The following is a 27953-nucleotide window of genomic DNA, read 5'->3' on the forward strand; positions in this document are numbered from 1 at the left end:
AATTCTTAAATTAACATTATGGGGCTTTACGTGCCAAGACCACTTTCTAATTATAAGGCACGCCGTAGTGGAGGACTCCGGAAATTTCGACCACCTGGGGTTCTTTAACGTGCACCTAAATACACGGATGTTTTCGCATTTCGCCTCAATCGAAATGCGGCCGCCGTGGCCGGGATTCGATCCCGCGACCTTGTGCTCAGCAGCCTAACACCATAGCCACTGAACAACCACGGCGGGTCCCCACGAATTTTTTTTCTGTTGCCATGCTGATGAATATTGTCCTTCTCTTCTGCACATCAATAACCAAACTTACTCTTACACTTCCTCAGCTAAGGTCCTCAATTATTTGTCAATCAAGGGGCAAGTCTGCAGCTGTTGCCACAGAACTTCACACCTGCGCGGGGGTTTGCCCATGAGTGGCGGAAAGGTTAAAAGGTCTAATCGGTAGTGTGTGCAGATGTCGTGGTAGGTAATAAGCCCATTCCGAGATGTAAACGGCGCCTCCTCCGTGGCGAGGTCCGACACATGTGATGCCTGAGCCCGGACTGTAAATCCTCGGTCACTGGCATGAGCCGCCTCGTTTCCGGAAGGCCCGCATGCGCGGGAGTCCAGATTAATGCCACAGTTTGATGGAAATGATGGGCCAAGAGGAGGGAAAGGGCTGGCTTAGAGACCCTGCCCGCTCCGAAGTTATATATGCCTACTTTGGAGTCGCTAACGATAACTGATGAATTTGGGAGGGTGAGGGCCAGGGCTATGGCTGCCTCCTCCACCTCCTCCAAGGAAGAGCCAGAAATGGAGGCGGCCGCAGCGACCTGGTCGTGAGAGTTAATGACTGATATTGCATAATGATTTCTGTTCCCATATTCGGCGTCATCAACATAGAGCCCGTCTTTTGAGGTGGAGAATTGTTTTTGGAGAGCCTTTCCTCGCTGCCTCCAGCACTGTTTGTGGTGCACAGGGTGCATGTTTTTAGGAAGTGGGGGTATGCAGAGGTTCTCGTGTATAGGTTGTAGAATGCTGTATTTAGTCGCGATGATGGGTGCCGGAGGGATAGAAAGAGTATGTAGAATGTCTCGACCTGTTGCGGGGTTAGAAAGTCTGCTATATTGGGATGTGAGATGGGCTTCTAAGTTCAGTAAGTGTGTTGAAGGTGCCAGTAAGCATTAGCCTTTCAGTGGAGGTACGTCTGGGGATTCCCAGAGCGAACTTATATATTTTGCGTAAAAGAGTGTCGATCTTATCTGATTCTGATTTAAGGAAATGTAGATATGGTGTTGCGAATGTCATCTTACTGATAACAAAGGCCTGAATCAAGCGAAGAAGTTCGGCCTCCTTTAGTCCGCCATGTTTATTGGAGACTCGGCCTAGAAGGCGCAGGGTGTGATCGACTGCGGTGTGGATTGTACGTAGGGTATATGTGTTGAGCCGGTTGCTTTGAATGTGTAAACCGAGCAGCCGGAGCCTGTCCACTCTAGTAACAGGGTTGCGGTTTAGGATGACCTGTATACTAGACATGTGTTTTTCGGCAGCCCGGTGGGATGGCAGAAGAAGCATCTCGGATTTTTGAGGGGAGCATGTGAGATTCATAGCCCCGGCGTGAGCCACGACGGCGTCTGCTGCGGCCTGTAGAGTGTCTTGAATCTCACCATCGGAGCAGCCAGTCATCCAAGGAGTGATGTCGTCGGCGTAGAGTGAAAACCTACCTAGAGTGTCAAAGCAGTGATTGAAGTACGCTGTGGTGGCTGTGACCGAGTTGTCATCTAGATTGCGGAGTATTTTGTTGTTAATAAGGTCGGGGCCTGGAGCTGACATTTTGCGCAGGGTGACGAGGGCATGGCGAACCTCTGCTTCCGTGAAAGCGGCGCTTAATAGCGCATTGGGTTCGCCAGTGTACTTTGGTATGTCATACCTCTGAGCGGGAGGCAGATGTTTATGGCGGAGGTCGTCGAAGTGTACGTTGAGATTGCTTTTGTGTGCATGTAGCAGTCTGTTTATGCTGTGGTCGTGGTGTGTGCGCGATGTGGTAGATTCTAATAAGTGTCGCAAGAGTTGCCATGTGCGCTTGTTATCGAGGTTGTCATGCATGCTTTAACATACCTGGCCCCACTGATGGCAGGCCAGTTGCGTGGCGTACTCCTAAATCTGGAGCTCTAATTTGGCAATTCTGAGTCTTAGTCTTCGGTTGTGCCCTCGCCTCTTCGACCGTTTGCGAAGAGACTGTTTGGCTTCCCACAAGTGTAGAAGCTTGGAATCAACCGTAGTGAGAGCAGTTTCGGGGGGCAGAGTGGTAGTGTACATCTGAGCGTCTGAGTGTAGTTGCTAAACCCATTATGAGATGTCTTGAATGTTTGTGGGAGCTGATATCTGGCGATGGAATTGTCGCGGGTTCCTACGCAAGAAAGCAGCACTGCGACAGGTAATCAGGTCATCTGAGGCCAGGCGAAAGGTAATTATGCTGCAGGAAACCTTAGCGGACGAAATTATGCTTGCTGGGTACAAAGCGATATGTAGAGGTAAAAAGCTTCGTGAACATGCTGAACGCGTGCTTCGAAAGGCGCTCGCTGAGCGATATCGGGCGGTCGTTGAGGCGACGGCGCCTTATCTGTCTCGTCATCGTCGCGGCTCTAACTCGATTATTTCCCTTCGAATCTGCGCAATATTTCCAGCACATATAAACAGTTTTTATCATCCATATTGCTTTATCTAGCCCATATATACCTGTCTTGCCAGGGTCACAAACTGTTCGCCAAGCCAGAGTCCTTCAATGCTTTTCTGGTCCCGAAACTCCGCCCGCAGTTTTATACAGGAGGCTGCCACTAGGGTCGATGCTGTTAGCGTGGGGGCATTCCGTGTCCGCACACGCCGCACTCGGCTGAAACTACTGTACCGGTTCGAGGCAACCGTTTATGTTTCATCGAACACCTAATATTTAGCTATTGCTCATATTTCGCCTTACATACAATGTGGTAATTACATCTGCGTGTGAAAAATGCTCATTTCGCTTACCATTACAAGGTAACAAGGCTACGATGGAGGCAGTCGGGCCGACGCCGCGATATTGAATGCATGTGTCCTTACAGCGCAGTTCCTTATCTCGGGCAGGGGAGCATGATATTATTTGTTTACGAATAGGTCGTTTGCTTGGGCTTGTGACACCGTGCAAGCCTAAGAAACTAGCTAACTCGCAAATTTAAGCCTCGCAGCGAGACTCGAGTCAGCGCCGATCACGCTAGCTATTTGCAATGAGACCGTCTACGCCGCGGGAGTTTGCCGCTGCTGCATTCAAAACAGAAAATCTCTTGATTTCCCGCGTTTACAGTTTACAAAAGCTAACTTCATTCTGCTGCAAGCTATCGCAGAGCGTCGGCAGCATTTCAAAGCGGGAACGACGAAGCTTTCGCAAGGCAACGTCCATGTGTCGCGTGAATACACGCTGATGTCTAGCCTAGCCTTACTCCCGAGTTTGCAAATGCCGTTTCTTCATTTCCAACGTGTAACCTTGACAAGATAAGTTACGTAGGCATTGTACGAATGAAAGGGTTCTCACTTTACGTTGCCCAGCTACGCAAAGGCACCTGTGCAGCTGCAACACTCGCGTTGGTTGCGCTTTCACAAATGTCTCGCCTTCTGGGACCAGTCTCACTGTCACCTCCACTCCAATTTGGCATGCTTCATATTGACAGCGTGTGTTACTTGGACGGACTACGTTTGCGTGGCGTGAGATTCCGTAATGAAGACACCACTGGTGAGACTTGATTAACTGAAACGAAGCCGTGTTTCATGCCACTAATGTAAACAAAAATAAGCACACGTGTTCACGAGCATGCCGATTTATTCAGAAGGTGAATGACATAACGTGGAGCAAAACGTTAAACGTGAGCAAAACGCAATAAGCACGATGATCTCAACGCATTGCTGTCTTCTTTTGGTTTTTTTATTTGACATTGTCATGCTGTGCGAAACATGATATCGCAACGAAAAAGTATTGCAAATATGAGACTCTCATTATTTGAATCGGTGCAATAAAAAAGGCGGCGGTGTTCTTTTGCTTACTAGGACTAACTTTCATTGCGAATTGTTGAAAGACTTTACTCAAATTACTGCTGGCTTTGAAATGTTCACTGTTCTTCATGGTCGCAGCATTTTTTCTGTGCTATATCGACCACCGGGGGGGAATGTGGTTAATTTTCTTGAAAACATCGACAATCTGCTATCCTGGGTTAACGATAACGAGTACAGTTTAGTTTTGGGTGGCGATATTAATATTAACATGTTACACGATAGCCCACTTCGCCGAGACACATTGCGGGTACTTGAATCAAATGCTTGCATTAATACAGTTACTGCTCCTACTCGTATTCCATGTAACTGCGAAAGTTTACTCGATGTTTTCATTACGAATTTTGACACACAAAACATTGAATCAGGCGTCATCACTGCTCACGTTAGTGACTACTTGTCTATCTTTCTACTTGTTAATTCACCTGTATTGCCCTCGCGTCTTTTTAAAGATCAACACTTCACATTTCAGGATATTAACCCATTCACACTTGAGAAATTTCACAATGAAATATTGCGTATAAATTGGAAAGACGTGTATAACGATCAAATAAAAAGATGCTCTTTTCAAGCAATTCCCAGGTACAAGGGACGCAACAGATTCAGCAGAGTTAAAAAAAATTCTAGAAGAAAGTTAAGGGTACTCTAAGGGTAGCAAAAGCTCAATATTTCGAGAAATAGGTAATGAAGAAACGATAATGCAAACCCATATCACATGGAGAAAACTAAACAGTTTACTTCGTGTAAACAATCAGCCAGAGAATGCAGCAGAGTTAGAAATAAATAATCAGCCGACATGAGGAACGTCGTTGGCTGACGCTTTTAACGATCGTTTTGTATCGCTGGTGAATAGTTCATACGATCCTCGTTGCACAGAATACGTAAAATCGAAAGTCGTAGAAAGTGCATTTCTAAACCCCACTAACACTCATGAAATCTACAGCACGTTTCTTAGCCTTCGAAATAGCAAAAGTTGCGATATCGATGATTTGCAGATTCGCCCAGCTGAGCATGTTCTAGACCTAATCTGGCCTGTCTTAGAGCACGTGTACAGTCTTTCGTTGGCGAATGGTATATTTCCTCGGCGCATGCAAATAGCAAAGTTAAAAGCACTTTTCAAATCTGGCGACAAAAACGAGCTCGCAAATTTTAGGCCAAAAGCGATCCTGCCTATTTTTTCTAGATGTCTCCAGAAATTGATTAATACAAGAGTAACCTCTTTTTATAAAAAGTACAATGTAATTACAGATTACCAGTATGGGTTTAGAAAAGGTCGTTCAACAGAAATAGCTTTACTGCTGCAAAAAGATATAATTTTGCGAGGCGTTGAAGGCAATTTAGTTACTCTCGGCGTCTTTATTGATTTTTCGAAGGCTTTTGACACCATTAATCACAATGCTCTACTAACAAAACTTGACGTTTATGGCTTTAGGGAAACATTCCTGAACTTAATTAGAAGTTATTTGCAGTACAGGTATCAGACCGTTGTCGTAGGTAACAAATGTTCAAAAAATTTGCCTATATTCGCTGGAGTTCCTCAAGGAAGCATACTAGGACCACTATTGTTTAACCTGTATATAAATTACATAACTAATATCAATAGCGGCGCACAATTTGTTATCTATGGCGACGACACTAGTTTATTTATGACTTCAAAGGACGTAAAAGAATTGCTATCTGTTGCTAATGATACACTAGCCCAAATAAGCAAGTGGCGCTTATTCAACTCGTTAACTATTAATACTACCAAAACAAAAGGTGTGCTTTTTCAGCCAAAAAATAAAAAAATACATAGCATTGACAGATATATAAGAATAGGTACTTATTTCATAGACATAGTACCATGGGTTAAAAGCTTAGGTGTCATATTCGAAGCGAATATGCTATGGAATGACCATGTTGACATTATTGCTAACAAACTTGCACGAGTTGTTGGAATACTAATAAGATTACGCTTCCTTTTACCATTAAGAGTGAAGCTCCTACTTTTTAATTCTCTTTTGTTATCTCATGTTAACTATTGTCATCTCTTATGGGGCAACACGACTAGTAATAACATCGACAATCTATATTTATTACAAAAGAAAGCCCTCCGTGCAATTTCAAACACTTCATTCGATGCACATACTGATCCTCTTTTTTGTCAATTAGTTACAGCGCCGATAAAATCGGTCTACAATACAATTTTACCAAAACGATTTTTAACAGAAAGAAAAGGTAGCACTAATTTTATCGAGCACTTGTCAAGGCTAACAGTAAATACAAGCAGTTTCAGTACACGTCACAGAGAAACTTGGCATATTCCGCACTCAAGAACTAACTACGGGAATCAAATGCTGCGCCATGCACTGCTATCTCTACTTAACTCTCTTCATTAATCGGCATACTTATTATCATTTCAATTAGGTGTGCAAGCTTGCCACTCATACTGTCATTCACGTGTATGCTTAGTGCTTTTCTTTGTGCTTTGTTCTGATGAGCACGCTTTCTATGCTGAAATTGCACAGTGACTTATTTAGTTTTGTATTTCTGTGAATGTTACATGTAAATGAAAAGTGATTCATGCTGTACCCGCCGTGGTTGCTCAGTGGCTATGGTGTTGGGCTGCTAAGCACAAGGTCGCGGGATCGAATCCCGGCCACGGCGGCCGCATTTCAATGGGGGCGAAACGCGAAAACACTCGTGTGCTTAGATTTAGGTGCACGTTAAAGAACCCAAGGTGGTCAAAATTTACGGGCACCTCCACTACGGCGTGCCTCATAATCATAAAGTGGTTTTGGCACGTAAGAACCCCGTAATTTAATTAATTTATGTTGTCTGCATTTTGTTGTTTTCCTGTCCTTCGTAACTTGTATGACAATTCCAATTGCTGCATTCATGTCAATTTTTCGCCGCTGTGCGAAAGTAACTTTGTATAAATAGTCCCATTTATCCACACATTCTTTATATTTATATTGTTTTTCCAATACATGTGTTTATCTTGTATTTATAAACGCATTGCTACGTGTTGCCAAAGAAACCAATAAGGGACACAGACCTCGTCAAGTCAATTTTATGGCTTTTTGTCTGTGCCCCTGTCATCTGTACGTTGTATAAATACAAAATAAAGTTCAAGTTCAAGATGCCCCAAAACCTGTCAAGCAGAGGAGACACTAATGCCCATTGCGTCACAAGCTTCAGTATAATGGCACATTTGAAAGCATATGTTTGCGAATATGACACTGTTGCGCAACAAAATTTGCAATGAGCAAGGCAATAATGCTAAATACATAATATGGTGGAAAGCACCTCAAAAAACAGCAAGCTACGAAGCAGCTCTAATGAAGTAGCTTAAAAATAGAGAAATGAACATGATCGACATATCAATGAATGAAAAGAGGAAAACGCATTTTTTTACAATTATCTATCGCGTTGAGAAAAAGCAGTGAAAAAAAAAAAAAGCTGCTGCTTGTCTGCATGGCTGAAGCCGTTACGGAAGCAATTCAGCACATCACTTTCTCGCCCCCGCCAGCTGGGCATGCTGCGCATATACTGGCCCGTGCAAGTTTGTTCTTTTCTCTTGTGAAGAAGTGCAGACGGCACCTGGGAAAAAAAAACGCACAATTTCTCCCGTGGTGCCTACATAGTGGGAGCCACAATCTACAGCAGCAGCTGAAGTGCGGTTATCCAACAGAACTCTCTCCACAATGTTCATGTAGATGTCCGCACAAGCCACTCTATTAACAGTGAGTTCTTCGACGTAGCTATCCAAAATCTGCAGGAGACTGAGCAGTCGGCATGACGGCACCTGCAGGAAACCTCTTGACTTGGCAAGTATTAGGGCGTTTGCTTGCCGAGAGGAGCCATTCAGTTTCAACACAGCTAAGGCAGCTCATGGTTAGGAACTTTTTCCTCACATATCCTGCGAGGTAGTCCAGTATGCACTCTTTCGGAGGCAGCACTTGGCTTGAAGCAGAGGCACCTTGAACGCTGTCTGGTGGCTCCAATAAAACGTCGTCGAAGAGGACTGCCAGCGCATCAGCCTGAAACACACATTTCACGTCGTCATGCTTCAGTATTGTTTTTGAGAGCACCTATACACCAGAGGCGTGAGTGGTTAACACGTTACAAGTTTGAGCTAACTAGTTGTTTATGACAGATATTTTGAAAGCAAAATACTGTATTGCTATCAAAATGTTCCCACACCGGCGCGCAGCAGAAGCAGCCGCCGTCGACATTGAACACGGGCGCGCAGCAAAATTTCTAAGGCTAAAAATATAACGAGCGTAATAACAGCGCGCAACGACTGGGGGAGCATAAAGCGTCACCTGATGTCGTGACATCTGACGCGAACGTCTTCGAGTGACGGCCCCGACCTTCCTCCGGGACATTGAAAGCACGGTCAATATCGGGTCGCTGATAAAAATGACTATTTGGAAACGCTGCTATATTATCCTATAAGCTTAACACGACAAGCTTTAGCTTAAAGGACTGTTCACGTGGAGGAATTAGCAGTTTGATTATGCATTAAAATTCTTAAATGCTGTCTTGGAAGCGTTCTGCAGCAACAAACTTGAAGGCGAGGATTTGTTTGCCGACCCTCCCGGGTTTGGCTTGGCGGCAGCTGTCTGCTGCAGTGTCGGCCGGTATCTTGGCGGATATATTTGTGGACTTACCGCATAGATTCGAGAAAGGGCCGCACCCGTGTAAGGGCCGCACACCCAACTTGGCAGTCCAAAATTTGTGAAAGAAGTCCCAACCGAGAAGCAATCACGTTCGGTGCCGGCACCGAACGTGCATCGGTGCATTTTCACGTTCGGCGTACTTCCACCTGGCACTACTACATGGCGAGAGCTACGCGTTGACCTCTGGTGCAATGGTACATCAAGGGTTTGCACAAGTCCCCGCACCATTTTGACCCAAAATTTAGTTCCCGTGGAAGGGCTGCATCTCGTTGAAATTGTGAAAAAAGGGCCGCCCTTGCACGTTTCCATGCGGTATGTATAGGAATTTATATGCGAGCCAAATGCAAGCACCAGGAATCGGGCGTTTACAAAGTGTGCCAACTATCATACACCGAGTTTTAAAGAAACACGCATTATTTTTCGTAACTAAGACCACGTGCATGTTGCTTTCAGTCTTGTTGAGAAACCGCAACTAAATTTTAATCCCGGTAACCTAATATTTTATATTGAAAGTAGTAATCAGTCTTTAATTCTTGCTCTAATTATGAAGATGCCAATTAAGCGGTTCTAGAGAATCATAAGAGACGTCAAAATTAGGTGTTTACAGAAAGGTAGAGATTGCGCACTTTTTTGCGGCAAATTGAAAAAAGTCGCAGTTTCGCCAGGTAGGCGAAGCATCGATTGCGATAGAAAATTAGAGGACTGCTATATGAAGTAGGGATAGTAGTTTTATCGGTCATATAAACTTGTTAACATAGGCATAACAACTAAATTAACAAGCATGGTGTCCCGCGTGCACAAGCAAACATAACACATCTCCTTCGATGACCGCGGAAACGCGCTGTTCCCGTTTTCCTTGACTTCTCACGTCGGTCATAGTCGGTCATAGTGTACGCTTGCGCCGGCGACGTCTTGTGTTTTAGGCGAAGCGGTATATGGCTAGCCGATTCATGCGTCCATCCGTCAGTCTGTCACTTGTGCGCCGAAAACTCCTCCGGTGCCGCCCTATGCGCGTGCGCGAAAAAAATATAGCGAAAGACAGCCGCGCGATTGGCTGCGCTAATAGTGACGTCATTGCTCTCCGTTGCAACTGACTGCACGCGCAGCAGTTTCTCCCCGGCTCCGAAGTGGGTAGGCCACGCATCATACGTACTCCTGAGGAGCATGCAGCTTTCGATCAGCAACGCCGCGAGCAGAACCGGGAACGCGGTCGTCTACGCCGTGCCGATGCTGCAGCCCGGCCACAAGAACAGGCTCGTGCAGCCGAGCGCAAGCAGCAACTGCGTACCGAGGATCGGGCAGCCTACCAAGCCATCGTTTAGTGAACCGTCTGGATTAACTCAGGGATAAACACCGCGGCCGCACATTTCATCTTCGCTGGTTAACCATCTGTACGGAGTGCTTGGGCGGTGATTCTTCTCGTTCTGCTTGTTTTCGACGCGTGAGTGCAAAATACATATGCAATTTATTTGCAGAGGTAAGCTGCAATTGCGATAAGTTCCAAGAGCTCCTTCATCAGTTTGTCCTTTCAGTAATAAAGACGAGAAACCTTCAAGCACAGACAAAATAAGCGGCTAAGATTGTTGACAGATACTTTAAATACTCTGATAGATACTTTGAATACTCGCAATTAAAATTCCTGCCGCAACTGCTTGGCAGAAACAGCTTCGTTCGAAATTTGGCTAGATTTTATTAGGGCGAACCCAGGCTGTACGTTTTTTCTATTGTAAGGGTATACCTTGATGATATTTCAGCCATATATTAAGAATAATTAGAAAAGTACAGAACGTCCGTAACGCAACTTGGAACGTACATTTTAGCAATTTTGCTGTGTACACTGACGTAGCATCTTCTGAATTATTTGATCTAACGAATATACAACTACAGAAGGAGGCATTTAGCAATTTCAGCCAACCGCGCGCTATTCTGAATTACATTCCTGCCTTCTCCTTTATTTTCTGGTCTTCCTTCCCAAGCTGCTTTACAAACACAGGGAGTGCATGCTTTTTTTTTTCTTTAGCTCCACCAAATTTTTTAAAGTTAGCCTATGACAGCCAGCCCAATTCTAACCCTTGATCAAAATTACTCGATGAGGCGGCCATTACTTCTGCAAGAAATCAAAACTTCAATCGAATAATTAACGTAATTACGCTAATTGACTTTTTAATTAGTTACTTTGCGCCACATATTTCAATCCACGAATTATAGCCGCTGTGTTCACTCGGTGTATCCACTAGGAACGCATTATCTGGATAGCACCAGTTCCGAAATACTTATACTTTCAAAGCGAGACACTTTCGAGGTGTCCGACGAAATGAATAGGCGTTCCAGTTACTTTTTTAAGGAACCATTGTTTCATGCATTGAAGCACAAAAGTAACTGAAACACCAATGAATTTCGACGGACGATTTGAAAATTAACGTCTCGGAATTGGTGCTCTCCACAGAATTCGTGCGAAGCGGACACGCCGGGCGAACTCAGCGGCTATAATTCTTAGATTGAAGTGTATGGCGTAAAGAAATTAATTAAAAAGTCCTTCCGCGTAATTACTTTAATTATTCAATTGAACATTTTCATTTCTCGCAGAAGTAATGGCCGCCTCATCGAGTAATTTAGATCAAGGGTTAGAATGGTGCTATCTGCCATAGGAATTTAAGAAATTTGACGCACGAAAAAAAAGACACCCTGTATATCCTGTCAACAAATGTATTATTCTAACTCTAACTTAAGGTGAAGCTTTAGCTGGGAGATCGTATCTTAAAGGGAAGCTGAAGAGTCTGTCGAATTCAATAAGACGCTCATATACGGATGCGGGAACCTTATAAACCATGTAGGTAAAATTTGGGGTTTTTTTTTTTCAATTAGGAGCGACGTCATCGTCGGTTGAAATTGCGCTGTAGCTCCGCCCCCCGTCGAATGCCGCGCGCTGCTGCTGACGCTGACGATGCGAGCGGAGACCGGAAACCGCGGTGTTGTGACGTCAACTCTAGTGTTTCGTTCCGTCGCAGCGTCCGCGACCGTGCCTGACCACGCTTGTTTCTGCGTGCGTGCCATCGTAATCTGCTTCGATCGACCCTGCATTCCTTTGTTGGTGCGTCTGCGTGTATGTAGAGTGGTAGTCAACGTGCGTAGTAGTCAACGTGAGTGGTAATCAACGTGAGTGGTAGTCAACGTGGTAGTCAACAGATGAAGGTCACTACACGTACTGCATGAACCGGGAAGCTTTTCACGCGTTTAAACCGTCCTTGTAGATTGCCGACAGCTTTGGACAGCGCACAAGTGCCGACGATCGCATCCCCGCTTACGTTCCACGAGGAGGCATGCAGGAACACAACACTACAGTTGTTTGACCGGAAACGAGCTCACTAGATCGCTTTGCAAAAACATACTCACCAAAGAAAATTTCCAACACGAGGAGATCCCAAGACTTTGCTTTCGTTCGCGTCGAAAGCACTGCTCGCACCAGCATAGTTTTCTTCTTCGAGAGGCCGGCTCTTCGCAATCGGCTCGTACATGTAGGGAGTAACGCCGAACTCCTCAGAAAAACGCAGTCTCTCTAAATTTTCCATTACCGTCTCAGAAAAACAGCACCAAACTACCTGGCACCGCGCTTCATGTGTAGCGGCAGCGGTCGGTTACTAGAGTTGACGTCACGAGGCGCCCGACCAATCACAGGCGGAAACGAGACGCGCGAGCTGGGCTTGTCCGCTGCTGTACTTTTCGTCGAAATAAAATATATTTGCGCTTTCTTTCGCTCAATTTCGATACGATATTCGAATTCGGAGGGTTGAAAACCATTATGTACAGATGTTCACTCATTTTTTCTGGAAAACCTTTCAGCTTCCCTTTAATACATGGGAAATCGGCAATCGTTTTTCAGAGCAACCACAGAACAGAGACTCCCCTTCCACATACAATGAAATCACGAAGTATTACCTTCTTAATCGCAGGGTTTACAGTTTGCCGCATCCTAAACTAAACAGGGCTCAGGCACTTACATTACGCTTACTACAGACTGGTACTTATCCTTGCCCACGGAGACTGAACATGTTTTATCCGGAGACGTATACAGAGCCTTATTGACAAGATTGTGGTGCTTTAGCCACGCTCGAACACATGCTCTGGTCCTGCGAAAGAACTGAAAACTCGGCGATCAAGGATGCGTCCAGGTGGGAGGCTGCACTTCACAGCCCGGACCTGGATGAACAATTCAGGCCGGTCCAGCAGGCTCACGACGTGGCCGTGAGGCTTGGCCTTCCGGTCCCGACGTGGGAGCGGCCCGCTTAGTGGTTAATTATCACTACTTGCACGACCAAATAAAGTTTTTTATCCATCCATCCATCCATCCGACTTCCGGCGTAACTGGTTTCCGGTAGTGGGCCGAGTGCACGTTGGTGGCTGAGTGCCGAGAAATAGTTTCGCGTAGAGCATGCTTCGACGAGCGAAGTTGCCGTGGGGGACGCCATTTTGCTTCTGCTTCGGGCGTTGCTGTCTCGCAGCTTCACCAGCGCGGCAGTCCCGCAGCTAATTCCTTCCCATAATTCCTAATGCGACGATCCTGAGTTTACATGCTCCGCGAGAGTCGACTCACTCGCGCCCGTAAATCTACCCTCGCCTGGCGCAATAATACGATGCGCCGTCCTAGCGCATTACCACTGTTTACATGAATGCGATGCGCTAGAAATGCGATGCGATGCGACACTGTCGCATTCATGTAAACGCGGCTACTGATCACGACTTGAAAGAACAATCGACTTTCGCAAGCTTGTTGTCATTTGCTGCGAACAGCACTCCGCTGCACCGCATTGCAAGAGGCGCATGTGGGAAGACAACTTACGGGACCGAACATCAGCTGAATATTTGCATTTTTGCTATTGCTTGCGGTTCAATTATAATGAAAGACACGACGACGACTTCGACGGTCACGACGATAGCCACGTCCGCAATGTCGACGACAACGACATTGTTGACGACAGCGACACGTTAACGACGATGACGACGCGCAGGATGCTTCAAGTAAAATAAATGAGCTTTAAAAATAGAGCAGTGCATGTTATGCGATTTAGAAAGTGAGACCAACGACGTATTCTTTGTAGTCGCCATCAGTTAGAGTATCTTTTTATGTGCAATTAGCTCGTTAATTGTTTCTGTCCACTTTTGAAGATTCTTAAATGTTCATTCTTGCTCTTTCTTTTTTTCCTCTGTCCCTCTCTCTCTCTCTTTGCCCTTTTTCTAACCGCTCTTTTTCCCACCCCAGTGCAGGATACCGAACCGGACACTCGCATCTAGTTAACTTCCCTGCCTTTCCTCTCTTCTCGCTCTCTTTCGCTCTCCTAAATGTTCGTTTTAGGGCACAAGTATGAATGTGTAGGAAATGGAGCTATGCACTGGGTTACGAGACAGGGATAGAAATTTATTTCAAATGCATTCACAAACACTCCTGTTATTCGGACATCGTGTACTTTCACTGCAAAACATGGAGATAGGGCGAACGACAAACGCTGAACGCTACAAAATCTTAGTCGTCATATATTTGCTGCTGCCGACGCGCCTACGGACGGGCACCCGCCACAAATGTAAAAGTTGTATAATGTGCCCAGAAATAGCCACTGAAGTTGTTTCCACAACGTTGCACCTTTACCTGGCTCTACTTCCCGCCTTCTACAGCACGGTGGCGCAATATGTAAAAAAAATGTAGTAAATGTGAAAGAAATATCAATGAATTAAAATTAAAAAAGAAGACACGCACAAAAGAATAATAATAAATATGGGGCACTGCGCGCTTGCGCGTGTGATGTTGACTTCTGCTAATCGCGAAATGCGTGTTCCGCGCGAGAATCCTACCCTATACCCCACATATAACAGTGACCAGGTGGTTGCGGATTCAGCGATTCCGGCAATGAGTCGCAGCGCCTGTGAGCTCACGGGCAACGGTGCGTTATTGCGATCTCGTAGGCCACCAATGCGTGGCGTTAGTTTCTTCAAAACACTTTAGGGACCACTGGTCTCGCCGTGCGTAGGTATGCAATCACGTGACACTCTTTTGTGTTTCGCGCGTTACGCATGCAGCGCTCAATCAAAAAAATAAGATGCGGTTGATCCATCCTTCATAGGAATCGGTAGAAAACACAAGTGACACATGTCTTAACCGAAGGTGCTACATGTTTGCTTCGTGAACTCACGGTTCGCGACCGCGAAAGGCGCACGATTTGCGGGTCGGCGACCGTGTTATGCCCCAATCACTGGCACGCGCTGGAAAGCTTCGGCGCGCGCTGAAGGGTCAAATGCGTCAAAGCGTCGGTCGGGAACTCGGTGAAGAAGTTAGAAGCCGATGTTAGAAGTTTGTTAGCCGATGTTAGAAGTTTGCCGGCGCGCGGCGAAGCTGCGCCGGCGTGCACCAATGGGAGGCTGCGACGCCTCGCAGGCGTCAACCAATCGGAGGCTGCGGAGCCTTCGGCTGCTAGGCCTGTATCGCAAGCGAAGCAGTAGGCGGCGTGTACGCACTGCTGATGCATCTTGAAGCTACACTCCGTAGGCGACGAGGTGTCACTGGCTAATCGGGCGCGAAAGACAACTAATGTGCGGAAATTGTGTTGTCGCCTCAGCAGAAAGCCTACGCCACCTACACCACGCTACACCGCGTTGGAGCCTCCGCTGCGCTGAGAGACTACCGAAGCGCTCACTGTCGGCGCTCGTTAGTGTCATGATGCCGTACTTGACTTCACCGCTCCTAGATGGCGGTGCCATCCCTGTTAAAATAACGCCCCTTGATACTGAAAGTAGCGACACTCTCCTCCACTCCCGCGCTTTCCTCCTCGATTCTCCTCGCCCGCCGGCTGTGCGCGCTGCGCACGGCACGCTTCGAAGGCCATCGCGCGCTTGCCGGCCCGATGCATTAGCTGGCGCCCGTGATCGCACCTAACTTCGAGATTTTTTTCTCGCTCTATGATTAAACGAAAGCACTAGAAAAGGATGCAATGTGCTTGACTCTACCATGACCCACATTTATCACCTGCTCGTTTAAGCAATGAAAGCGCTAAACGTGCGCGTTTGCGGCATGAATTAACAATCGCAGCGTACTGTATATAGCCCACATTGGCTTTGATATCTTTATAGTGGTCACTTCAACAGGGCAGAGCTTTAATTAGTGCAGTATTTAATTTAAATTTGTACATTCTTTAATATTTTTCGACACAGTGACGCTCCGTTAAATGCAATTTCAACTAGCGCTGCATTTTCGCGGAAGTACTTTTTATGACACTATATTTTTGCATTCGAGCCAGGCAGAGATTGCGGTAATTTAGTTGTACGTCATTGCGTGCGTGAAGCTTCAGAAGCAGGACAGTGGCCGCAAAAATGATGCGAAATTTGCTTTAACGTGATTATGGATCTCTTTATGAGGAGGGGGGGAGGGGTTCAGTCCTAAAAGGCTTGGGGCCTCGGTGTAATGCATATGCCGCGCATTTAATACCTGGGCTATAGAAATTTCATTCCTGCTTGAAAGAGAAAAATTTTTTTCTAGTTTTTCGTGCTCTCAAGAGAGATATATTTTTATTGACTACTGTAGAAGTGAGCGTAGCCAAGGGTTGGCTTGAAATTTATGAATGATCGATTGCTGACGGCAACGGACGAGTAGATTAAGAGATAGGAAGGTGATGCTGTCTCTGTGACTTATTCAGCGTAGCCCATCGAATGCATTCAATTAGTGCCTCAGACGCCCGTGGTGATGCAATATTCAGCGTGTAAAGGACGATAAGAAAGGAATTAGGCATTCTGTGACTGGGTCGGTTTCAAGGAAACAATTCGTACTATTTTAGAAACACATAGCTTAAGAATCTGACGTTATTTTGACAGCGTAACTAAATATAAATTATAAAGATTTCACCTATGGCGAATGAAAGTCAGCCTTAAAAGGCATCTCTGCTGACTCGCGCCTCACGTGCCGCTAGACCTCGGAATCGCGGTAGACTTTCACAGTCGCGGCGGTCACACGAAGGCCTTCATCGCTCTAAAGATCCATAGCAGGCAAGAAGATGCTCAAAGCTTATTTGCGCGAAGCTTTTCTCCTCCTTTGCACATTATTCTTCCAATCTGTGGCATTAATGACTCTCCCAGATGTCAGTCCTTTTGCAATTTGCCAATAAAGCTGTTTCGTAAGAGCTTGAAAAGCTGCCAGCCGCAGCCATTACCATAGGTCTGAGAGGGTGGCAGGGTTCTGCCAGTTTTTTCAGCTACTTACTGAAAACATCGTGCCACCCCAACACAAATTTCAGACGCAGAGTACAGGTCTGGAGCGTAGAATACACAGCCGCTGTGACACACCAGCACATATCTGGCTAGATGCAATTTTTATTGCTGGTGACTCCTGAAACGTTACACGGAAAACACACAAAACATCCAGGATGGCACACACTTCGGAAAATAAAAATATTTATATAAACCGCCGGTTAGAAGTAGCATAAGCTCGAACCCAGTAACATGAAACATTGCATGGTGTTAGCGTCCAGACGATATGCGTGAAAAAGGAACAAATATTATTCAGAGTAGCGCACCAGATGCAACATCAAAATTTTACAACATAACATAACTGAAGGAAACGAAGCAGCTGGTTTGTATGCTCACAAAGTTTTGGGCAGGTGGTAAAACAAAAAGCCGCGCGATAACACTCATGTACAGCAAATGAAATAAACAAGATTATCACGCAAAGAATTAGAATATATATACAAATACGACATACATTACTAGAATACATTCAGGCAGCACAGAAAAGCATTCAAGTCGGTGAAGAAATGAAAGCGTCATATGAATATAATATTAGGTCCCTTAAAGTAGAAATGCAACGAATCGGCCCAAGGACAGCGAATGCGCGTAAATCATTGTAGATGCTGCCTTTATTACTTGTAGAAGCCTGGGTGATGACACGCGCTGTATTGCTGCCATATGCACCAGCAGCAAAGGTTCAAATATTTTACCGTATTCCGGATACCGCAGCATGCATGCCGACACTTTTGCTTCCACACTTGCTACTGGTAACGGTAAGTGTCCTCACAGAAGCCTCAGTTCGAACAAATATTTGCATTCGCACTCTTAAGCGCTCTTAAGTTTATGCACCAATCAATGCACAGTACCTCGCAGAGGACGGTGTGATTCGTCGGAGCGAAGTCCTTAAGTCCGATGTTGTGAATCCACTTTTTTCTGCGACTAATGTCGTTAATCGTGAAAGGCATGAAAAGCATGAAGCCATTTTCACGCCGGCTTGTGCACTGAAATGCGCAGCAACCCGGCATAACGCGGTGCGAAATGCAGAGTTCGAATCAGCTGAATAAAGCTCGACCCGCGACAGAGGAACACGGCCTGCCCATGGCGCCGAAGAAAAACAACAACACAAGCAAAGCGACGCTTTCGCGCGCGTTTCCAAGGCGACGGCTGGGGCCGGCCGGAGCGGCCAATCATCGGTCAGAAAAGCGCCGAGTGGAGAGGCGGGTGAGGAGGATGTGCGAGGGTGTGCGGCGCGGCGGCAAAGTTCACAGAATGGCGCTACTTTCAAATTATCAAGGGGCTTTATGTTAAAAGAGAGCATATTTCGCGCGTTCGTGCCAACGTCACATGCCTTAGAGGAAGCTTATGGTGCACTCCGACATAAAACACTTTCGTGTTTTTTTTTTAAGTTATTGACGCAGCACATAGCTCTATGAAAGCGACTGAATGTGTTGTTTTAGGTTGTGGGGATTTGGGGAATTCGACGCGCCATTGCGCGGGCGCATTTCACCTGTTCTGCAATCCCTACGCCTCACTTCACTCGCTCCCAACCAGTTGTCAGCGGTGGCGCTCCACTAGCGATGGTTCGCGGTGAGGGCGGAGCAGGGCGGAGCTTCGACGTCACGAAACGGCCCCTGGCGGCTACTCTCGTGGCGTTAGCGTGCCTGTTCTCCCTCGGGACTGCGCCGGGTACGTACATGCCACGGCCGCTCGATGCAAAGCAAGGTGCGGTCAGCTACGTGGCGCGGCGGACAATAGGCGGGCGCGTCTCGGCCGAGTTTACAGTTGCGACCGCTTTTATTGGTGAGGGCGCCACTGCTCGGGGATGCTTTCGCGACTTCGCGCCGAGGTTAAGCGGCCGTTGGTTCTCGCGTCAGAACGTGTTTGCTTCGTGCTCTATGCACTAATGCGCTTTTTCGCGTGTGTGTGTGTGTGTGAGCAAGTTGGTTCGCGTCAGAACGTGTTTGCCTCGTGCGATATGCATTAATCTCGTGCTTTTTCGCGTGCGTGTGTGTGAGCAAATCGGTTCGCGTTAGAACGTGTTTGCCTCGTGCCATATGCCTTAATCTCGTGCTTTTTCGCGTGCGTGTCTGTGAGCAAGTTTGCCTGTGCTTGCTGTGCTTTCTTAAGGCTCTTCGGTGTGCGTGTGTGGCGTAGCCAGCCTCGTTCATGTGGCGCGATGCCGCGCAACTGTTGTGTGCCACTCTGCGGCACAAATGCCAAAAAGGACCCGACTGTTAAATATCACGAGTTCCCCTGCGACTTGGAGCGTCGAGAAGCGTGGCTAAAAAATATCTCTCGCCAAGGAGTGTCGGGAAAAGGAAGCAAGTGGGAACCGAGCGATAGGTCTCTGGTATGTTCCCTGCACTTTACAGAAAGTGACTATAAAAAGAACACGAAACTGAGGCTCCTGCTTCCGAATGCGGTTCCGACCGTGTTTTGCAAATATCCACAGTACCTGCAAAAAGATAATGTGCAGCCCAAAAAACGCCATCGAAGAAACTTTACTGATCACACAGTAGTTGAGGCAGGCGATAATTGCGGCAGCTCAGGAGAAAGCCCCAATATCGAAAGTGCCTTGCAATTTCTCAGCAACGAGGTGGAAGTTCTAGTTCCAGAGACTGCCTTAGAATCATGCTCTGAACGTAGTTTTTCTGCTGACCAGGCCTGCCAAACTACATTAGATATTGTGGACGTCCTAGAACAGTCAAAGAAAGCAGTCAAGAGATTGAAAAAAAAAGTTGCCCGTCAAGGAGATGAGTTGAAAAAAATTGCAGTCCGAACGGGACGAAATGAAAAACCGCCTCTTAGTTTATGAAAACAACAAAAATGAATTCCACCGGTCTACCACACGACCAAAATAAAGTCAACGAATGTCGTACTGATTACGTTAAAACGAATGATACGTTTAGAATTCCAGTCTTGTTATGCGAGTGACAAATTTAGAATGTACCTCCCTGCAGCCGCGGTATTAAATAAATATTCCCAGTAACTGAGTATAAGCTTTATCAGCAGTTCTGTTCCTTGTAATTTGTATTCCTCATATATCCCGACCTCGCAGTACTTCTGCAGCACATTGACCCTTTTTTTTTCCTTATTGATATGTTGCGAAGAGTGAATTTCATACTTGTATAATTAAATGTGTTTATAATATGTGCCTAGTTGTGTATATGTTACATGCAAATTTACTCTAATACGGGAGGTTATTTGTTAACCAAAGTGCTGTCTGTACGCTTATCAACTTGCTGTCACTGTATGCCAGCTTTCTCCGTGCCTGAATACATTGGTAAGATTTTATAGTTACATAAATTGATTGATTGATTGATTTTTCTTAAAACTTGGCTAACGTAACCCAGGACACCCCATATACCAATGCAACAACAGCGAGTAGATGGCGATAGTCCTTAATTTTCTACAGCAAGCCCAAAGGAAATAATATTTCTGATGTCACAATTACCGTAATCACATTGATGTTAGCAGTTTGTTGGCAATTCACGCCTGGTTCTTGTTTTCTTTTTTTTCTTCTTTTTTTACGTAGGTACGTCACGCATTCGTGCAGTGGGCGATTGTCCACTAATTGAAAGCTTATGTGAAATGAATAAAGTAAAGTTAAGGGTAAAGAAAAAGAAGGGTAACGGCAATTTGGAAGTTGACACTTATGGCAAAAAATGTCATGCTGTGAAAAATGGAATTAAAAAAAAAATCAATACAAAAATTTATAGAGAGGTAATTAAGAAAACAAAATTTAGCAAGGTAAGATTATCCTCAATTCCTGCTAACTGTTTGATCTGCCTGGAAATTCCATTACACCACATTTGGTCCGAATCGGAGCCGTAATACAACGGACTACACGGTAAATAAAAGTGTTTATTGTCTCCATCTCTCTCTCCCTGGGATATTTTATTTTCCAGAGTCATTGCTATCGTCAAAGTGTTTTAAAGTAAGGACCGATGAGATATTGGAGACCAGTCGAAACACAAACCTCAAGATGGAGTAAAGGACAAAGAAGAAGGACACCGAGGTCGTGCCCTCGTGCGCTGGCGCGAGGGGCTCATGTGGCACAGGAAAAGCTTGCTCGCACTTTCGAACACGCCGGTGGCCGTGGCGCGCGCATATCCGAGCATCTCTCCGAAGAACGGACCTGGCTTAGTGTCAGCCATGGGAATCGATGTACCCAGCGGCATCCGAACTTATCGTCTCCTCCACGGAGGCGCATCCGCCTTCTCGGAAGTGTCGGCCCCCCAGAAGATGCCTTCGTCCATATTGCACGTCCTACTTCCGGAGAAAGCCAAGGCCGACGCGTCCTACACGTCCAGCTACTTGGCCATGGAGGACGTCCTCCCGAGGAACTGCGACCTTGTGGTCAAGACTGTGAACCCGGCTGAGGAAGAGGCTTGCAGCAGCAGCGCCGCTCATCGGAGGAGGCTGGTTCCGAGGGCCGGGCGCGACCGGTTCGTTGAGATGGACGTCAAGGACAACCTGTCTGAGTACAACTCCATGCAAGCACCCTGCACCGCGCAAGGAGCTGGGCACCAGGTGGAGGACGTATCGAAGGGCACCGGGCACCGGGGGATATACAGGTAAAGATAATTCGGTCTTTTCTGCGCTATATCTAAGGGCCGTTGCGAATATCCTCAGTTTGTGAAATGACAGTTACGGTTTGCTATGTCCTGCTAAGAAAACGTAATTGAGGTTATTTCTTACTGTGCCCTATAAAGTAAGTATAGCTGTAGTAAAGTGTATCAGCTAGGGTGCATGAAACATTGATTTGCGTATAGTAACGCAATTGATTCTCGTGCTTATACGCCTCACAATGCGCTAAGCCAGCAAAGGTATTTCGTGTTGTTGCATTAAATACGCTATCGTCGCAGAGCGATGATAATTTAGTCACAGAAGTGCAAAAACAACAACAAAAGAAAATTCTAAGTGCCTGGCCGACTGTACACAATGCACAGATTCGTTCACATTTTAGCACAGCGTGATATTGAGGCACCTGCAGGGTTGTTAGGTTCCTTTTTGAAATGTCCCTTTAAACATTCGCTTGTACGATTAGCTGGCGCATCCATGTCACAGCTTTTACCGCGCTCTGACCTTGATGTGCGCTTGGGCGTCGACGCTTTTCCGTTGGTCGCTTCACCTCCAGGCGATGGAGGCAGATGAAGTCCTCAACCACCTTCAGGACGATGTACAGCTGCCTCACGCTGCCTGACAATGGCGTAACCTCGCAATGATGTAAACTGCACGTTTCGAAACATATAACAAGAATAAAAGTGACCAATTATACACTGCGCTAAATATACCACTAATGTGTGAGTAAGAAGCTTAAACAACCCTTGGAAATATTGTAACAATTTCATGTGACCTGTAAACTCGCGTGTTACATTTGCACGTAAGAGATACTCTAACAGGTTTACAGAACAACGGTGCTTTTTTTTTTTGCTGCAGAGTCACGGATTCTTATGCTTTGTGCTTATATATATCTTTTAACGTACCAATTTCGGTAAAACTAGTAAAAGCTCGTAAGCCCTAAACCGAAATTCTGCTTGCGCCTACCGGAATTTAGGCACCTATAAAACAATCAACTTTCATTGAAATCGGTTGAGCTCTGTTGTCTAATGACAACATTTCTGTGTTTAGAGAAATAGGAGTTGGCACTGAGCTAAACCCTCCACTTTAGTCGCCGAACTCAAATTGCGGTATACCTCACGGCGTTCCTTAAGCCTTGCGCACGATGTGATTTTCTTTGCAGATGCAAATACGGTCCGCGAGAAATGTATACATTTTTCAGTGAAGCCGAAGGACAACCACTCCTGTTTCTTTTGTTTCTTTCATCTTGCAAGTAGTGCCACTTGCTTCGCTAGTTTTTCACCTTCGCGGTCAATCTCCTGCACCGGTCTCATGCTCCGAATGCAACCGGGACGTCGGCGCTATATTGCGGGCTTTGCACTTAAGAGACGTAAATGGGCGATGACCTGAAGGCACAACAAACCTTTCGGTAGTCATAATCAGAGGAGATATTCTTGTGCGACCACTATCAGAGATAGTGTCACGTTCGCGAGATTTCGTGAGACTTATTCCACGCGCGCCAACGAGGGATTGTTTCTCGCGTTTGGCCTGCGTGCCCCCTATACCGCCGCCGAAAGTGATCGCCCGAGAATACGTCCCCAGAACTGGGTTCAGAGTGCACTTCCATTTTATTTATTTATTTACGCATACTGTCAATCCCTCATCGCATTATAACTTCTTTACAACTGATCGTAATATTTTCCGTAAATAGACGCTTACCAAAGTAGAATCTATCGTGTAGTGAAATTTTATTTTACGGAAGCTATAAAGAAACGGAGCATTGAAGTCAATATACAATCGATCGAGTGGCAGAAACGCAAGGTGTGTGTGTTTGTGTGTGCGTGCGTGCGTGCGTGTGTGTGTGTGTGTGGGGGGGGGGGTTATACTGCTTCTGTCATTCCTGGATGTTTGGACGTAACTTAGTTATTTCGACTTCTATTTCAAAACACATACATACACACGCGCACGCTCCCACGCACGCACGCACACACCAATACCTGTTTAGCCCACTAACATATAAAATAATTACGGCACTGCTAGATGTCTACATACAAGGACAGTTCTGCAGTTCGCTCACAATTCAAGGAGCGCTCATCGGATGCACTAGTGAAATGACATGTCGCGACTTGCGTACCGCGACGACGTGCCCGCCGCCAAACGCCGACTCTGGTCTGGCGATCCACCTGCTCTGCGCGGAGACACCACGAAGCTCACGTCGCATTACCACAGCAGTGGTAACGCGACGTGAGCGTGGACAGCGCTGCGACCTGCGCTATATATACACGCGAAATTTCATAGAAAGAACAACCACGAGTCAATGGGATCACGCGCCTGTCGAGCACGATATATCTGCCCCCGAGTTGGGTACCTAGAAAGAAGTCGTCGATCGGTTTAAGCGAACACAGCCGAGTATTGCGTACTTTCGTCATTCACTCTTTACTCTGCATTTACTTAGCAGACGAATATCAATGCACCCTTCAACTGCCAAAAGAGAGTTGTACAAAACTTAGTCGGCGCGGTGTCGCAAGAGAATGCCCTAAAAGAGTATGCGGGATGTTGCTGTGGTGGAAAGAGATTCCATTCAGGCTCCTTCAATAATCGAGGCGTGCTTACCATTTTAACAAACGAAAAAGCATATGCGATATTGACTTCTCCGCTCGTATACACTTTGCAAAGCAAGAGAGAATTCTTGTAGATGCCGCCTAATCAATTCTAAACGCAGCTCTGCAAAAAATGACAGCTCAGTTCCCCTCCACTGAATCTTGGAAGAAAGGCCACAGCAGAAGCAATTTCCTTTCTTTTTCCTTGCGAAAACGCAAATTCTGCGTCCTATACCTCAAGAAGAAACTGTCCAGTAAAACGTCGACTAGAAGTAATTTAAGAATAGGGCGAACAGTAAGTATTGGTCTTTCAGTGCTTTGGTAGGCTGGGGTAAGCATTGGCAGCACAACTAATTCCTAAACCGAATACGCCTAAACTATAAAAAAAAAAACGAAACGTTTTATTGAAGCAGCTGCAGTCTTTCGCAAGTGCGTTTCAAACGCTTTGTTCAATTATGGCCTCTGTTGTCAACGCAGTTCAGAGACGCCTATTACGCGTGGAGTGGAAGCTGCCGTGAGTGGGAATCACCAGGACAAGGATTGGAGCGCAGTCGCTTGGCCCGATTACAGGTTCGAGGTCTTGGGCTGCAGACCACACATGAACCTGCGCGACACGCTGCCGCTTCGGCTGGCGACGTTGAACTCCTGCAAGGCAGAGTGCAGCAGCGACACGGACGGGATGGCAGCGCCAAGCAGCAGCTGCCTTTGGAGGCTACCTACGAGGTGAGGCCAACTAGGGCCGTATCCTGAAACGATCCACTTCAGCGACACTATCGGCTCGGCCACGCCTTCACCATCTGCACGCACTGATCATTATATTATGTTTTTTTATTAGTGAATCGTGAACTAAGTAATTCTTTTTCACCTCGGTTGCACTTACGGTTGTAGTATGTAAACTGCTACGGTTCTATACATGTCATATATTCTACGTATTTTCTGTGTACTGCCCCCCTTATTGAATGCCTCACTTTGAGGCCTGTAAGGTATTTTTAAATAAAAAGAATAAAGATATACTGCCTTAGAATCCCATGTATACTTATGGAGGGCATCGTGTCACGCGTTCAGACAGACGGACGGACATCTTTCCCGGGGAAGTGCCCATATAGTGCTTAGTCGTTAATGCTAGCTGGGGAACCTGGTTGCTGTTAGTTGGACACGCTCAGTTTATTGTCATTTGTGTATCGGACCAAGACGATGTCTCCTGACCTGAGCGGGCCCTGCCGCTTCAAGTTGTGGCCTTTGAATATAGCAGCGTGGCACCAGCGGTTGCATCGGGATCTCATGAAGGTAGACGCCAGCTGGCGTCGTACGACAACGTGCGCAGGGCAAGGAGTTTGGTGGCCTGGTACTCGGTCCAGTTGGGGAAAGCACTATAGATTTCGCGAGTCCTAACCCCTACCTAGGGTACCAGCTAGTCGGCGCACTGCGTATATATTTAGGTCGTGCAGGATTACTCGTTGGCGGTGCGTGATCGTGCACTCTAAAAATAGTTGCACCCTTTGGGGTGTATATATGTCCTACAACAATAATCGTCATCTGTCCTGCCCGCGTTTCCTTTCTTTAACGCTGCGAGCCCGGTACTTCCCAGTCACGAACGGCATGCGCATTATCAGTGTGACGCAGCATTCTCGACAGGAAAGTAGCCAGCGCCGAGTTTTCAAGAAAGGAAACGCAAGCAAGGCAGATGACGATTATTGTTGTGGGACAAATATGCACCCCAAAGGGTTCAAACTGTTTTTAGAGTGTGCGGCAGGATACGGGCCTTCGATGCGTTTCGCCCAGGTGCTGCGGTCTTATTTGTGGTTGTAGAGCTGCACTCGAATTGTCCAAGGACTGGATGTAATGGCGTGGTGCAGAGTTGCGAAGTGGGGCGCTCGATTCTATTCCCACTCCATTGCGCAGAGTTGTGGTTTATGTGAATCCCCTCCTTTTAACTCGTCGGAATTCTGACAATTGCACCATTCCCACTCCTCGAGTGGTTGAACTAATGTATTGCAGTCCTCCAATTCCAGTAAGTAAAACGCTTTCTGTACAATTGTTAACTATTTGCGCCGCCTTCCCCCCTCCCTTCCCCCGTCCCTCTTGCGCGCCCTATTAACTAAAACATATTTTGAACTCTTCACAACGTTACAAGTAATGCCACGCACTATTTTTCACGCGAGAACAAACACGCTATGGGGCCTGTTGTCCTTTCAGTGCGTTGTTGCTGGTAATCTGTTTAATATCTGTACACTGTTCTCAACCAGGGCTGTTTCAGCAGTAATCTTAGCCGCGCGGGTTGAAGTCGCAAATAAATGACGTGATCGAAACATATGGTCGGTTGTTGCGATTCTAATACAAGTGTCTCCAAGACATGTCAAATTCGTTTTAGTTGGCCGTATGACAAGCTCCAAGCCTGTCATTTATTTGGCCATCTCTTCCGAAGCACCTCCCACATAAAAAAAAGAAGCCAACAGACAGAGCAAAGGCTTAGTCACTCTCTAGGTTTCTTCAAAACAAGAGCTAAAAATGATAGAATAGAAATGATAGAAAAAAATAGAACTCTATACAGCAGTTCTACTTTTGTAGACTGAATTCTAAAATAATAAAATGTCTATAAGCAAATGTTTTTCCACTATCTATAGACATTTGTCTATAGACATTCCACAGACTTCAGTCTACAAAAATAGACCTATATACAGTTTTACTATTGCAGACTGAAGTCTATAAAGTGTCTGTAAGCAAATGACTATAGGCTATCTATAGACATTTGTCAATAGACATTCTATAGACTTCAGTCTACAAAAGTAGAACTGTATATTCTTGTACACTTTTCTCTATATATATTCTGCAGACATTGGTCTACAAAAATAAATTTTCATTAATCTATAGAAAGACTCCCACATATAGATAGATAGACTCCCACATTTTTTAGACTTTTAGACATTTTAGAGTAAGGTCATAAGCTAATAGACTGTCCGTAGACAATTCCTGCAGATCAGTCTATAGCTAATCCTTACACTATTTGTCGATTATTCTCGATACAGGGTGCCCGAGCTAACATAAATTCATTGAAGCTGTTGAACGAAGAATAATGTAAAAAAAGACAGTGCAGTAAAATCCAAATTTAAAGCTTATGGTGTTCAGCCGTCAGAGATCTGACCTGTAGGATTTTTATAATAGTATATGTTGCACCGTGTTCTTAAATCATTTATTTCCATTGCCCAGATAGGCTAAAATAGCAAAGGTCGAAGCTCTATATACTAGCTATATAAACCACATTTTCCCAACTATGTTTCGATTATCTATAAACACTCGCTGCTGGGGTTGTTAATAAGCAGTTTATTGGAAATATCTCTAAATAGGTACTGCACCCAGCATGCTTATGGGAACATACCCAGGGAACTGTACATCGCAAATCATGCATGCGGATGGAAGCAGTCGAAAAATCTTAAATACATGTAGCCGTGAATCTTTATTCAAGACTGCATGAATATTTGTGCTCGAGCACAATTAAGAAATATTACAGTTGCATGCAATGCATCCGGTTGAACGAAATCTCCTAGGTATCTGCTATCTACCAGTTAGTTTGCATTTCTGTTTACATATGGCGACAAAAAATGTTTGAATGTATATTATGTATGTTCACGTGTTGCTTCTCATCTGCAGCTATACATTAATGTGGATGGCTTAATGGTGCTCCTGAACCAGCTGCACTCTTATATGTTGCATAAACAAAACAAAAAATTTGAAGCAAATCCACTAGTGCTGAATCATGCAATGCAAAAAAGAAAACACGTGCACCGGCATTGAATTAACTCTT

The 27953-nt window shown here is 45.7% G+C and overlaps 1 protein-coding gene across 1 annotated transcript; it reads left to right on the plus strand.

Moving 5' to 3' along the window:
• The first annotated feature begins 20998 nt into the window (after positions 1–20998).
• On the plus strand, positions 20999–24878 carry LOC129381056 (uncharacterized). The gene is made up of 2 exons (XM_055063522.2): positions 20999–21565; positions 24629–24878. The coding sequence occupies exons 1-2, from the start codon at positions 21039–21041 to the stop codon at positions 24876–24878; spliced, it is 777 nt and encodes a 258-aa protein (XP_054919497.1). The 5' UTR covers positions 20999–21038.
• The last annotated feature ends 3075 nt before the right edge of the window (positions 24879–27953 follow it).

The sequence above is a fragment of the Dermacentor andersoni genome, chromosome 1 (genome assembly GCF_023375885.2).
Source record: "Dermacentor andersoni chromosome 1, qqDerAnde1_hic_scaffold, whole genome shotgun sequence".
NCBI classification, from domain to species: Eukaryota; Metazoa; Arthropoda; class Arachnida; order Ixodida; family Ixodidae; genus Dermacentor; species Dermacentor andersoni.

Bases quoted from the DNA above. Each gene is read 5' to 3' on its own strand.
- LOC129381056 (XM_055063522.2), top strand. From the start codon at position 21,039: ATGTGGCACAGGAAAAGCTTGCTCGCACTTTCGAACACGCCGGTGGCC. The intron at 21,566-24,628 runs GTAAAGATAATT...TTGTCAACGCAG, and splicing joins GGGCACCGGGGGATATACAG to TTCAGAGACGCCTATTACGC.